Below are 13741 nucleotides of genomic sequence, written 5' to 3'. Positions count from 1 at the left end.
CCTGGCACTCGCTACGCCTCGCTGTTATGCTGCTGCATCAGGCCGCTGAATGAGTAGCAGCAAAGCGCACGACCGAGTGAGCCGGAGCGAGCGCCGAAACGTCGCCGCGTCGTACTCCCACATGACCACCTTCTATGCCATGTCGTCATGACACGTACACCTCTTGTATCCAGGGCGTGCAATTATAAAAAAAAAATGAAAGCTCGGAAATCTCTCCTTTAATGGTTGCCTCCCAGTGTCCTTTTAAGGTCTCCATATTGCAGCACGCGACATGCATTGCAGGCGCAGTGCACCTTCCGGTGGGCACCTCTTCCCGCCTGGTGGTGGGCACCTGGTGGATCTACGTGGTGATCGTCATGGCCTACTACAGCAGCAACCTGATCGCCTTCCTGACGGTGCCGGAACCCCAGTGGCTCGTGTCGTCCTTCCGGGACGCCGTGAGGAGGGAAGACATACACATCTACATCCCTTACGGCACGGGTCCCCACCAAGAGATACTGGTACATCAAAACCTGAGCTGCGCAGGGCATTTTGTTTAAAATGCCGGACAGGAAATAGATAAAATGCGAGATGAAAGGCCGCAACGGAAAGGTTAACCAGAGTAGCTTTCCGGTTGGCTTACTGGAGGGAAGGGCAATGGGTAGAAAATGTAAGGAGAAAGTACACGAAGACATAAAAATAATCTTTCATAAGAAGTTAAATAGACCGCAGGCATTGACCCTCACATTATTGCAAACAGACTCGTATCCCAGCCCGGCTTTATTCCACAAGCTTTATCCCGACACCTATGCCACTAGTTCTTGCAGGCACTGCAATGACTTTGCGAACCTAGACCATATGTTCTGGCGTTGCCCCTCGTTACGAGGCACAGAACAAATCAATGACAAGTGGCTCTCCGCTATCAAGAGCCCCGATGCCGGGGCGCAAGTATGTCCACAGGCGGTCAACCATGGCCTGGCTGTCCCAACATGGGAGCGACCCGCAGCGTGCTGAGTCGCGTACCTCAGGACCTTCATTAAAGTTTTGCATCCATCCATCCAACCACCTTCACGAGCGCAATGAAGGCTTTTGACAGCGATTACAATATTTCAGACATTCAGGATGCTGTGAGAAAGCAAAATAATTATTTTAGAGCAACTCAGGATGGCGTCGGCTGTGATCAGGGTCCAAGAATTCTGTTTTCTGTAAGGGCACGGTGGTCAAGTCTGTCGGACGTAGTGCCGAGCGCTGTTATTTGTGCACTGAATTGAGAGAATTCACAGAAAAGGTTCAAATAATGTCCTTCCACCAAGAAACGTCACGCTCAGAACTGCTGGCCATTAAGATTAGGATGCTGTAGGCTTATGTGAATGCCAGTCCAGGCTACAGAGGACATGTCGATTGGTTGCGCTGCCGAGCACGAATATCCTATAAACAACGGAGTTCTTGGGGCTCCTTCATTTGGAAGTAGCTACTTGTGAGATGTGTGAATCAACATTCGAGAGTTCTAGTATATTTCCACATTCAGTACGCCTGCTACAGTACACTGCATTAATGGACACGTGGTAACAGGCTATTGAGTAATGGAAAGAGTTGCTCAAGCGAAGTACTTGCCTGCCAGTGGAGTACAATGTGAACCCACCTGCCAGGATAACCACGAGTGGCTATCTCCGGCTGCAGCTAGTTTAGGGTTATCCATTCCATTTTCGTGAGATTTAGCGTCATCTACTATTATGGGGACAATCATACAGAGAGCGAGAGGTGCTTTAATAAATATGTTTGCCTGGTTGCGCGTCCAGCCTGCTACTTCTTATAACATGGAATGTGAAATGACATAGACATTACACACTGCCTCTCAAACTCACTCACTCACACACTCACTGGAAACTAAAGTGAGTACGTCGTAGAGACCATTGTGTCGAAGGAAACACCATCGTAGGCCAAATAGGGTGAGTTCATTTTAATTGGTAAGAAGTTGAGCTACAGACGAGACAGCTGCGGCTGCTTTGCACTGTCGTGTGGTAGAGTGGGTGACGGCCAGCAGCCCTTCGAAATTATCTATGCACCACTGCAGATTCGATGTCAAGGTGTGCCTCATCGTCACATCTGCCCTAGTGTCCACTAAAGAGGCCCCCTTTGTTGCTCATGGAACAGCACGAGCACAGTTGGCCTATCTGCCAGACCACGCATACAAAGCTAGCAGAGTGCACCGGTTCCGCGGCCTCCAGCAATGTTCGCAAATGCACTCTGAGCAGACTCGTTACTGTTCTTTGCACAAGATTGTGAGGGGGCCCGAAAAATGCATGTCGCAGTTCGTTCGCAACTGTCATTAGCGGCGGTATATCCTCGAGTTGCATAGAGCTTCTAGAGCTACCCGAGTTCAGTTTCAACACGGGTAGATATGTCAATGAAAGCCAGCAGAAAACGGCCGCTCTTTCGAAAACACTTAGATGAGCATGAACATACGCTGACATTATTTTTTTTATTTATTTATTTTTTACTTCGCAAGATATCGTTTTTCCCTGTTGCTGCCCCTACCTCTTGCAGAAGTCTTCGAGTGAGGACTTCGTCAAGCTTCGACAACGACTGACCAAAGCCAGTGCCAGTGCGGTGCAGGACGTCAGACCTGTCATCGACGCAGTGGCAGCTGGAAAGGCCATACTTCTAGGTATGGGAATTTGCCGAACCGCATCGCAGGTCCTCGACCCGCCGTAGTTGCTTAGTGGCTATGGTGTTCGGCTGCTAAGCACGAGGTCGCCGTATCGAATCCCGGCCACGGCTGCTGCATTTCGATGGGGGCTAAATGCGAGAACAACCGTGTATATACTTAGATTTAGGTGCATGTGAAGGAACCCCAGGTGGTCCCAATTACCGGAGTCACTCACTGCGGCATGCCTCATACTCAGATCGTGGTTTCGATACGTAAAACCCCATAATTTAATTTTTAGGGGCCCTCTCGACTCGGCACCGTCTTGAGTAAACATTTTCTTCGTACGACGCGCAACGGTACTCTTGATTGCGCATGCAACTCTTCTCGACAGTGTGGACGGCTGCCTAAAGTTAATCAGCGTATCTAACATCGAAAGGGAAATGGAGTTGCCGCGAGCTTGTGGCCTTCCATTATTCTCACCCAACATGCAGTACCTACTCGTCACTCATAGTCGGTATGCAAGGGCCTTGCTGACGCTTTGCGCGTTGGTTCGTATTTCTTCTTTTATTTTTTAAGTGTTTCTGCGTATTCCCTTTTGTGTACAAAGTAAGTAAACGAACTTTAGTTTACCCCTATACTTCCTTTGTTTTTGTTTTTTTCGTTTCTGTCTGCAGGAGATAAACTCCTGCTAGAAGCGCTTGCCGTGACGGATTACAGGAACCGAGGTCGCCGGCGCTGCCGCGTAGCCGTCCTCAACGACGACATCATGCGTATCAGCGTCGGTATTGGCACTCGCAAAGGAAGCCCCTTTGTTCAGGCCTTCAACCAAGAGTGAGTGAGTGAGTGAGTGAGTGAGTGAGTGAGTGAGTGAGTGAGTGAGTGAGTGAGTGAGTGAGTGAGTGAGTGAGTGAGTGAGTGAGTGAGTGAGTGAGTGAGTGAGTGAGTGAGTGAGTGAGTGAGTGAGTGAGTGAGTGAGTGAGTGAGAGTTATGTGTGTGTGTGCTTCAATACACACAATGGCGTCGCTATACAGGGTGCCCCAACTATCACGTACCAAGATTTAAAAAATATGCAGATGCCACGTAGCTGGACAGAACCAAGGCAATTCCGTTTGCCGTCGCTAGGAGGTACTCCGATTATTTTTTGCATTCAACATAATTCCTTAATAAGTGCTAATAAATTAATAAACATCTCAAATATTACAGTTACGTGAAAAGTGTAAATGAAAAAAAATGTAGAGTGGACATCAAAACTCCCGATACAGCTTTTTGTTGCTCAATACGTGCTATACAAAAAAAAATTTCCGAGCGTGAAAGAAGCCCGCGAATACACGCAAAATTGCCGGGCGACTGGCCGCTCGAGACACTTTGCGTGTATTCGCGGGCTTCTTTCACGCTCGGAAAAAACAATTTTATGTAGCACGTATTGAGCAACGGAAAGTTGTATCGGGAGTTTTTCATGGTGCTCTACAATTTTCTCATCGACACTTTTAATCCAACTATAATATCTGAGTTGATTAATTATTTAGACTAATTATGGGATTAGGCAGAATACAAAAAGTTATCCAAGTATATCCAAGCGACGGCAAACGATGTTACCTTGGTTCTGTCCAGCTACGTGTCATTTGCATGTATCTAAATCTTAGTGCATGATAGTTGGGCACCCTGTATATACGCAACATAAAAGTATACTTTTTTATGTTGACAGTGATGCGTTAACATTTACTCTGTTTTCATTTACTAAACGTTACCATTAAGTGCTTCTTACAGCTCAGCAAATTACCTTCAACTTCTACAACAAAACCTACGGCAGCCGTATTGAAAAGTAAAGAACATCGCCACTGCGAGATTACTTGTTTGCTCTGATATACGGGGTGATCTTTTTAAGTTATCAGGAATTTTTAAGAAATCGCCTCTTGCAGTGAACGTAATTCTAGTACTTGAGCTGGATCATTCAGAGAGGCGGACATCACTTGCGCGAAAAATCGAAACACATATTCAACTAGTAAAAAATTCAGTAATTAACTTCTTATGAACTACTTTACAGCAAATATTGCAATTTACGAATTGGAGCCGTTGGACTTGGAAGGCGTATCTACTTGGAATGAATTTACAGAATGGCGCCAGTTCGCAAAGGTTGATACCATGAGTATCAGTACACAGCCGTCCATAATCTGAGTTCTCCTGTCATTTGTGTACATTTATTGGTCTAAAGATTTCCTCCTCATTTTCTGGGTGTCATCAGGCTATTTGATCTCGATAAACCTATCCCTGCACACTTTAGAGCAGGTTTTTGTTGCCTAACATGGGTTATAGGACGCTTCTGCGCATTGACTGTCACGCCTGCCCTTAGGTTTTGCCACTTCAGGTCTTTGTCACTGACACCGCGTACATGCTGGCACTACCGATGAGTCGACGAACATTGCCTGGCAGTCAATGCTCAACAATGGCACTCTTGTGTCTTCTAAGGCCAGGCTGGACGGCCGTAATGCCGCAACAAGTTTTCTGGGGCGGTAGAATAATCAACTCAGCAAAATTAAAAATCCGTTGAAAGAAACACTCTGCACTAAATGGGAATTTCGGCCTTAAGTAACATAATATCCGCTTCATTAGCGGCAAACGTACTAAATCGTCGACAGTGATCATAGTGGGCTCCTCGGTAACGAAACGGTTCGACGAGCTTAGTTCATCCATTGGCGAATCGAGTGGCGCGTCTAATATGCATACGACTTCGGCTCGGCGTGCCCGCACGCAGCTTCTTCAAGCTGCGCAGTTCGGGCAACCTGCGCTTCCTGCTGAAGAACCACCGCGAGAAGCCGCACGCGTGCATTCGCGACTACGACGAGGACAGCCGCGGCCTTTCCAAGCCCATCGGCCTGTCCGAGCTGGAGAGCGCCTTCCTGCTGCTGCTGATCGGCACCGCGATCTCCTCGCTGCTCGTTCCCGTCGAGTTCGTCGCCCGCTGGGCTCGCGCTCGGCGCAGGGCTCGAATGCTGACGCCGTTGGGGCCGGCCTCGGAGCACGAGAACAGTTGGTGGACACCCGACAACCACACGGTATGTAAAATCTTTGCCGTGAAAACGTGTCTTCTTGTTGTTGTAGTTTTTTTATTACAATAGCTAGTGTTATAGCCGTTTTGATGGAAAACAGTGCCATGAGTATTAGAATGCACAGTAAGACATACTTCACATCGGGCTCACTGTTTCCATTGAAGTACGAGTATCTTTGCCACGTGTGATAGCAAAGGGTATACTGTCGTGTAATGCCACAGAAATGATTGCATAACCCGCGATGTCAATCAGTTTTGAACACGTCCGCCACCTTTTACTGCGGTGGTGCACCACATGCCTGCCTGCGCGTTTCTCGCGCTAGAAGCTTCGCAGAAGTGCTATTTGCATCCACATGAAGGCTTACTGGAACCAGAAGCTGTTTACCGTAGGTTCAGTGTGATGTTGTTGATAGTTCGAATGCCACACTCCAGCTGAGAAAGACACAGTTTAATTTTGTGAGGGTTCTGCATCAAGTTTGATCTCCGCGGCTTTACGTAACACGCAAAAGAACTTGCAGCCCCCAGACGCTGACGCACAGCATACTGTACAAATGCGTCTACTTCAGCCAGGAATAGAACATTGTGCGTGTAGCTGAACACCGCGACAGTTGATCTCGACAGTTTCGAATACGTTATCCCTTTCTTCACAGACACGCCCCTTTATCAGTCTGCGACATGGCTGGAAGCGGGCCGAAGAGGCTGTCTGGACCACGGTCGGTCCCGGAGGCCACGTCATCAGCGACTGCTACCCAGCCTTCGGCCAGTTCGGCCGTCGGCCGCTGTTCGTGAAGCAGACGTCACCCTTCCCTTTCTACCAGCCCTGCTGGGGCGGTACAGCAGCCGCCGAGGAGCCGGCGCAAGGCAGGCGGCGCGGACACGTCGTCATGGTCGGGAACTGGCCGTGACTTGTGCGAGCAGACCCCTCACCGGGCCCCGTTGGAAATTTTTTGCTACGCACTCGAAGTTGGGAAGCACTGTCTAAGGAGCATTTTACTGCAGTAATTCGTCAAATGGTTTCGTAAATAGGGGAGGTAGAAGAAGTTCAAATGTCGGGTCGGCATGCTGCCAGCAGGCGAGCTTCACTATCAACAGAGCAGCTCTCTCTCTCTCTCTCTCTCTCTCTCTCTCTGCATCGACACCCGCCGTGATTGCGCAATGGCTTTGGCGTTACGCTGCTAAGCACGAGAGCACGAGATCGAATCAAGGCGGTCACATTTCGATGGGCCGAAATGCGAAAGCGCCGGGGTATCGTACGTCGGGCACTGTTGGAGAACACCAGGTGGCCGAAATTAATCCTAAGTCCCACACAACGACAGTGTGCTTCATAATCAAATCGTGGTTTTGGTAAGTAACAACCCAGAATTTAATTTTAAATAATTTCTTTGCCTGGACTAACGTGCGCAAGCGAAATCCCACCCCCCCCCCCCTCCCCCATCGCTTGCCTTCTTCCATATACTGGAGCCGAGGGTCGGCGTCATATTTACATCAGGAGCCTGGCCTGCATTTTTTTTTCTTCTTCTCCTTCTTCTACTGTGCGGTGCACATACAGTGGCGCGCATTCTGCATTATATGATTTGCACAAGTCACCTTCCATAATAAGTCACCTTTCAGGCAGAGCGTCCACCGTAGAGGAGTTTATGCACAGGACCATGATTCTCTGGCAGGTAACGGGGACTCCCTCGGGAAGAAGGGCGCACTGGCTTTGGTTTAAAATTGCAGCTGCTTTTGCACCATGCAGCAGTTTGATGCTTTTCAGACACGACTGTCGGCACATTATCCATGCACCGTGCTTGTCTATCTACCGTGTCCTACATCGTGAGCGGCCCTTTAAAGGGTGCATGGAAAGCAAACTGATATTTAAGATTCCGAGTCCTAATACTTCTTCAAAACACACGGAAAGTCACAACATGGGAGTTTGCAGGCACGCCTCAACTGCTGTTCTGATCATCACACTTGCAACGATGTTCTTCATGCACATACAGCCATAACCTGCTGGCTTTACTCACAGAAATGTTGCATTCCATCATAGGTTACTGTTTTTTCGCAAAACACCTTAGACCTTTTGGAAGAATAGGGGGCAACATATTAGAAATCTGCGTTCAATAACACACACGAGGATCAATCCCCATCCTATTCTTGTCGTTTATTCATTGGCGTTCTGTCGGGTGATGATTGCTCGAAACTACTTCAAAAAAAAAAAAAGAAAGAAAACACTGTTTGCTACGTGCTGAAGTTAAAGGCTTGAACACCACATTTGTAAACCTTGTTTTAGAAGCTCAGAGTCAGTCACAGCTTAAGACCCACATGCGATTTCAATGAAAACGTTTTGTAATTTTTATAGTAGTGCGTATGAAGTACACGACTTCTGCGTCTATGTATATATATATATATATATATATATATATATTCATGTCTCTGTGTCAAGATTTGGATTGAAAACATCATCAAGTGCATTCTTATTTGTCCGGCCTAATTGTGTTGTCACCTGAACTAGTTGCGAGAAAGCTATGGTTTGGGATGTAACAACTTCTAGAAAATGTTAAATGTTTTGTTTGTGTAGCGCCGTTGGAATGTTTCCCTGTTAAATCTTTGAAACATAATGTTATTTCAGTGCTCTCACATCATCACAGTTTTCTTCTTAAGCACAGATGTCTCATGTAGTAATAGTCTCCACGTTCAGATCTACGTGACTAGAAACATAGGATAACCTCCGAGATAAAGTAATGCAGCTCGTTGTTTATGAAATCAGGTTTAATATGTCTACAGCAAACTGCAATATCTTTTACATGCTCCGTCACACGTCTTCAAACTACGCTGCTGTATATGTCAATGTTCCTGCTCACTGTATGCAGTACATGCTTTGCAGTTATCGCTTAAGCTATAAATTTTCGATGTGTACATATGAACTTATGACAACTACTGTACAGCAGTCAGTAGTACAGACATCATGACTGTCTTTATAACCTTGTAGTGTTCGCAGAGGTCTTACAGTTACCGACTTTTGTGCCTCAGTAGTCGTTGCACAGGATAATTAGTGTTGTTCCGTCACAAAATATAATAAGTAAGCGGCCTCAGTAAGACAAGCAAAACTGGACGAAATACACGAACCCAATGAACTACACGTTTTATGGTGACAGTGTAAGTGAGCTCGCACTGAACATGCCAATATCGCCAGCACTGTTCTGCTAACTATGCGCTTATGGAAGATAACTGCTGTGACCATTTTCTGCACTACGTATTTGTCCCTGTCCGGGGACTATTCGAGCAAAGTTCTTCGCATCTAATCCAAATGATGCAACTCCAAGAATGGAGCCACTGACCAAAAGTCTGTAGATACTAGTCTGAAAGAACAAAAAAAAACATATGCTTCAATTAACGCCTAGATAGGGCCTTGTTGATGCCACAATAACCAACTCGCGGTTTGTTGTGGGCCACATATATCGGGGCCCAGTCTCAGGCCACATATATCGTGCTCTTTTGATAAGCTTGGCACAACACACGCCTGTGCTGCACGTCTTTGCCCTCGACAACGCATTAAAGCAGGAAAGCACGAGGACCTTCTTTTACCTTGCAAGGCGTTCAAGCAGACTTGATGCAGTGTAATCCCGATGAGCACCCATACTCAGTGCGTACACTCGCCGGTACCCTAGAATTGCAGTTGAGTATCGCTCTGGCGACAGAAATAAGGTGTATAAGTGGTTTCACCAATTCACTCAAGGTGGGTGACATCAGCTCACAATCTTGCATTGTATTGCGCCAATAAACCTTTCATTCAGTACCTCGACATCATGTCCTGTACTTTGTAAACAGAACTTTGTTTTCTTTTTTTTCATGCGAGAAAAAATAATTTTGCAGCTTTCCCGTGCAAGTCTATAGTTGTAAATTGTGCAGCGCCTTTAAACAAGTTAGCGCTTTTCAAAAAATGTGAGCGAGTGACATCCGCCTGCATTTCACATATTCGAGAAGTCTTGAAGGGAAGCCAAGCACCGGGTTTTGGTCGCAAGGTTCTTCGGTGGGCACCACCGGTGACAATATGTGTGTGTGTGTGTGTGTGTGTGTGTGTGTGTGTGTGTGTGTGTGTGTGTGTGTGTGTGTGTGTGTGTGTGTGTGTGTGTGTGTGTGTGTGTGTGTGTGTGTGTGTGTGTGTGTGTGTGTGTGTGTGTGTGTGTGTGTGTGTGTGTGTGTGTGTGTGTGTGTGTGTGTGTGTGTGTGTGTGTGTGTGTGTGTGTGTGTGTGTGTGTGTGTGTGTGTGTGTGTGTGTGTGTGTGTGTGTGTGTGTGTGTGTGTGTGTGTGTGTGTGTGTGTGTGTGTGTGTGTGTGTGTGTGTGTGTGTGTGTGTGTGTGTGTGTGTGTGTGTGTGTGTGTGTGTGTGTGTGTGTGTGTGTGTGTGTGTGTGTGTGTGTGTGTGCGTGCGCGTGTGTGTGTGCGCGTGTGTGTGTGTGTGTGTGTGTGTGTGTGTGTGTGTGTGTGTGTGTGTGTGTGTGTGTGTGTGTGTGTGTGTGTGTGTGTGTGTGTGTGTGTGTGTGTGTGTGTGTGTGTGTGTGTGTGTGTGTGTGTGTGCGCGCGTGCGTGTGCGTGTGCGTGTTACTCATTCACACAAATAAGTACTGTAATGTTTTTACTTTATTTGTTACCTTTACGGAAAAGTAATCTATGGCTTTGGTTTTCTTTTTTTTATTCGCTTCGAGATTTCCAGTGCCGCTCTTCAACGAGGGAGAAAATGCAAAAGCGCTCGTGTATTTATTTTAAGGTGCACGTGAAAGGAACTCTAAGTGTTCAGAATTAATCGGGAGTCCCTATAGCTATGGCATGCCTCATAACTATATGATGGCTTTGGCACGCAAGAACTCATAATTCATGTAATTATCTAATAAATATAATTAATTAGACATAATTATTATTTGCTGATTAATTAAGTTATTACATCCCCAGTGTTGTGTTTGTAGTAAAAACTATAGCGTTCCGTCAAATTGCACTTCGTTTGTTTGTCTGTCTCTTTCAGGATATCACGGTAAAGTAAATGCATGTCGACAATCTAAAAGTAATTCAATATTGCTTTTTTTTTTGCTATGGTGCTGGTGAAGCTGGGGAAGCCATGAGGGCATGTGCACTTGTCACGTGCAAGCATTAATTCCAGAAGAGAAAGAAGATCATCCGAGCCGCAGACTCAACTGAGAAGCCATTAGCGTGCACTCCAAGTGTACGCCGCTAAAGGCTCGTTCGACGCTCCTGCTGCTGCGTTCGATCTCCGCCCCGGTGTGCCCAAGCTGGAACTTACTTGGTGGTTTGGCTGAGTTTTGGGTGGATTTGACCTAGTTATCTTACTTATCTTATTTTTGTAGGACGTATCCGTGATTGAAACATCGCTGATGTCTAAAAACTCTCCTGGGCAAGGGCCCAGCCCTTGGTCAGCCTCCCTTTCCCCTGATGATTTGCCTTTGCAATCTTTCTTCCGCAGCGGTGTTAGCAGCATCCCTGTCGCGCTGGTACCCTCGAACGGTGGATTCATCCGGCTGAACAACCCACAAGCTGTTCAGGCCGAGCTCCAGGCCATGACGCGTCATTTCCAGATGATAAGCGATGTCCGACAATTTGGAAGAGGTGGGATAGTCTGTAGGTCATCAGATTCGACCTGTGTCGCAGACCTCCTAAAGTGTAAGACTTTCGCATCTGTCCCGGTGAGTGCGTTTATTCCTCCTCATCTAGCATGCACTAAAGGCATTGTCCGGGGCGTAGATTCTCGATTGAGCCCAACTGAGACTCTGGAGAAACTGTCTGATGCTGGAGTCATAGCTGTATACCGGTGTAACCGACTGGTAAATGGAGAAAAAGTTGCCACAGAATCAGTTATTGCTACGTTTGCTGGCATGTCCTGCCCTTCTGAACTGAAAGTGTGGCCACTTATTTTTAGAGTGGAACCTCTCGCTTCCCGTCCACTTCAGTGTCGGAACTGTTGGCGTTTTGGCCATAGTGCAGGAGGCTGCAAATCAAATGGACGCTGTCGCGCCTGTGGTGCCGATCATTCTCCCAATGAGTGCACAGCTGAAGCCGAAACTTGCTGCCTATGTGGAGGAAACCATGCGGCTGACTATGCAAACTGCTCGGCTAGAGCTAACGAAATACAGGTACTCGAAGTAATTGACAGGCGACGATGTTCGCGGCGAGAAGCTATTGCAGTCGTCAAGGAAAGAGCCTTTGGATACGCTGGCGTCGCTGCGAGGCAGTCTACTTTACAGGAAGACAACTTGTCGAAACTCATTGAATCGGCCGTAGAGCAATGACAAAGGCTATGCAACATATTGTCACAAGTGTTACCGACTGTCTTTCCCAAGTGTTTACTGCGCAGATGACACAGCTATTGCAAACAGCTGCAACACCAATCACCAAATCGATTGCTTGTGCTGCAGAACAGGTAGCCAGTTCAGTCCTAGCGCCGAGTATCACATCGGACTCAACATTTGTAGGCTCCGATCCTTGTTCTTCGCGTCAGTCAGGCTCGCAGGTCGACATGGAAACAGGTCATGATACCAGACCGCAAAAACGAACTGGGTCTCCAGTAACTGCTGCTTGTCCATATACCAAAAACAAAAAGGGTAATCCAATTTCTCATTCTGGCGTCCAAGAAAGTTCATTGCGACGGTAGTCGCTGAAGAAACTATATCAATTAGATCATCACCATAGCTTCTTTAAAAGTGCTACAGTGGAACTGTCGTTCCCTGTTTTCTGCTTCAACAGACTTACATTGCTTAACAACTCAGCTTAATCCTGACGTCATAATCTTACAAGAAACCTGGCTTACTCCTGAGAAAACTTTTCTATTTAAAGATTTTCGATCTTTTCGATTAGATCGCCTTTCACAAGGAGGTGGCTTAATGATTTTGTTGTCATCTAAATTCTGTCATAAGGCGAAAATAGCTTTCAAGTTAATGTCTCCGGAATGTGAAATCTTGGCAGTGCATCTTAGCATCCCAGGCTACCGTACATTTTCAATTATAAATGCTTATTTCCCTACGGGCGTACACAGTACATACCAATTGGATAGTGCGCTTGCCAGCTGCAAAAATGAAGTCATTCTTACTGGTGACTTCAACTCGCATCACGTGTCTTGGGGTTACAAAACAGATTCAGGCGGGACACGTCTGTGGAACTGGACCATAGATAAAAACCTTACATGCCTTAATACCAGTGGACCTACATTTGTCCGCGGACAATCTCGCTCAGTGTTAGATTTGACGTTTTCTAGCACAAGTGTCACTGTGACATCTTGGACAACGATTGATTTCTGTACAAACAGTGATCATCTCCCGGTATACTTTGAAATTGCATGCCCTTTAACATCAGTTGAACGACAAGGCAGAATATTTGTGAATTGTAAAAAATTTAAAGACTGCTTGCGGTCCACCATTGCGTCACTAAGTAATAGTAATGACGAAGACATTGGCTTGAATATTTGTTCAGCATTACAGACGTCCCGACAAAAGTCTGAATTTGTAATTCAGACAGCTAAGCGTTTCTCATCTAGTCCCTGGTGGAACAGCGAGTGCACACGAGTTTATAGAAGAAGGAAAGCTGCTTGGAAAAAACTTCTACATAATCAGAGCCCACAAAATTGGAAAGATTATCAATTTATTTCGGCAACCTTCAAACGTACTATTAAACATGCGAAAGATGAGTACGATAAAAACCATTTTGATTATCTATCTAAATCCAAAAACAAACGTGCTTTATTTAATTACCTTCGTTTTAGACACAAACTCTCAATGAGCATTAATGTAGACTCAATCGTCTATACCTCACAGGAAATGCAGGAGTCCTTAGAACTACTGGCTAAAGGACTGGAGAGTCGGTTCGCAACGCGCCTCCAAACTCCTGCTTTTTCTCCTGCATTCTCGGGCTACAAGGAGATATCCTATTCGGAAGTAGCAAAGGTCATGTTACAGTTGCCAACTACAGCGCCTGGCCCAGACGGCATAACAAATGCAATGTTAAAGATTTTCTTTCAAGAAGCTCCACGTGAGCTTCTGAAGTTGCTAAACTACTCTGTTGGTAACGCATGGATTCCACA

The 13741-nt window shown here is 46.4% G+C and overlaps 1 protein-coding gene across 1 annotated transcript in view; it reads left to right on the top strand.

Annotated features, from left to right (window-relative positions):
• LOC126523009 (glutamate receptor ionotropic, delta-1-like) overlaps nucleotides 1-6581 on the top strand; it is a 30949-nt gene extending 24368 nt beyond the window's left edge. Inside the window, exons 12-16 of the mRNA XM_072288955.1 lie at nucleotides 283-521; nucleotides 2527-2647; nucleotides 3304-3460; nucleotides 5383-5683; nucleotides 6327-6581. Coding sequence (XP_072145056.1) covers nucleotides 283-521; nucleotides 2527-2647; nucleotides 3304-3460; nucleotides 5383-5683; nucleotides 6327-6581 — 1073 coding nt within the window. The remainder of the gene's footprint in view (nucleotides 1-282; nucleotides 522-2526; nucleotides 2648-3303; nucleotides 3461-5382; nucleotides 5684-6326) is intronic.
• Nucleotides 6582-13741: the final 7160 nt, after the last annotated feature.

This window comes from Dermacentor andersoni, chromosome 6 (genome assembly GCF_023375885.2).
Source record: "Dermacentor andersoni chromosome 6, qqDerAnde1_hic_scaffold, whole genome shotgun sequence".
NCBI lineage: Eukaryota > Metazoa > Arthropoda > Arachnida > Ixodida > Ixodidae > Dermacentor > Dermacentor andersoni.
Note: the sequence above shows the minus strand (reverse complement) of the source record. Positions and strands in the feature narration are given on the sequence as shown.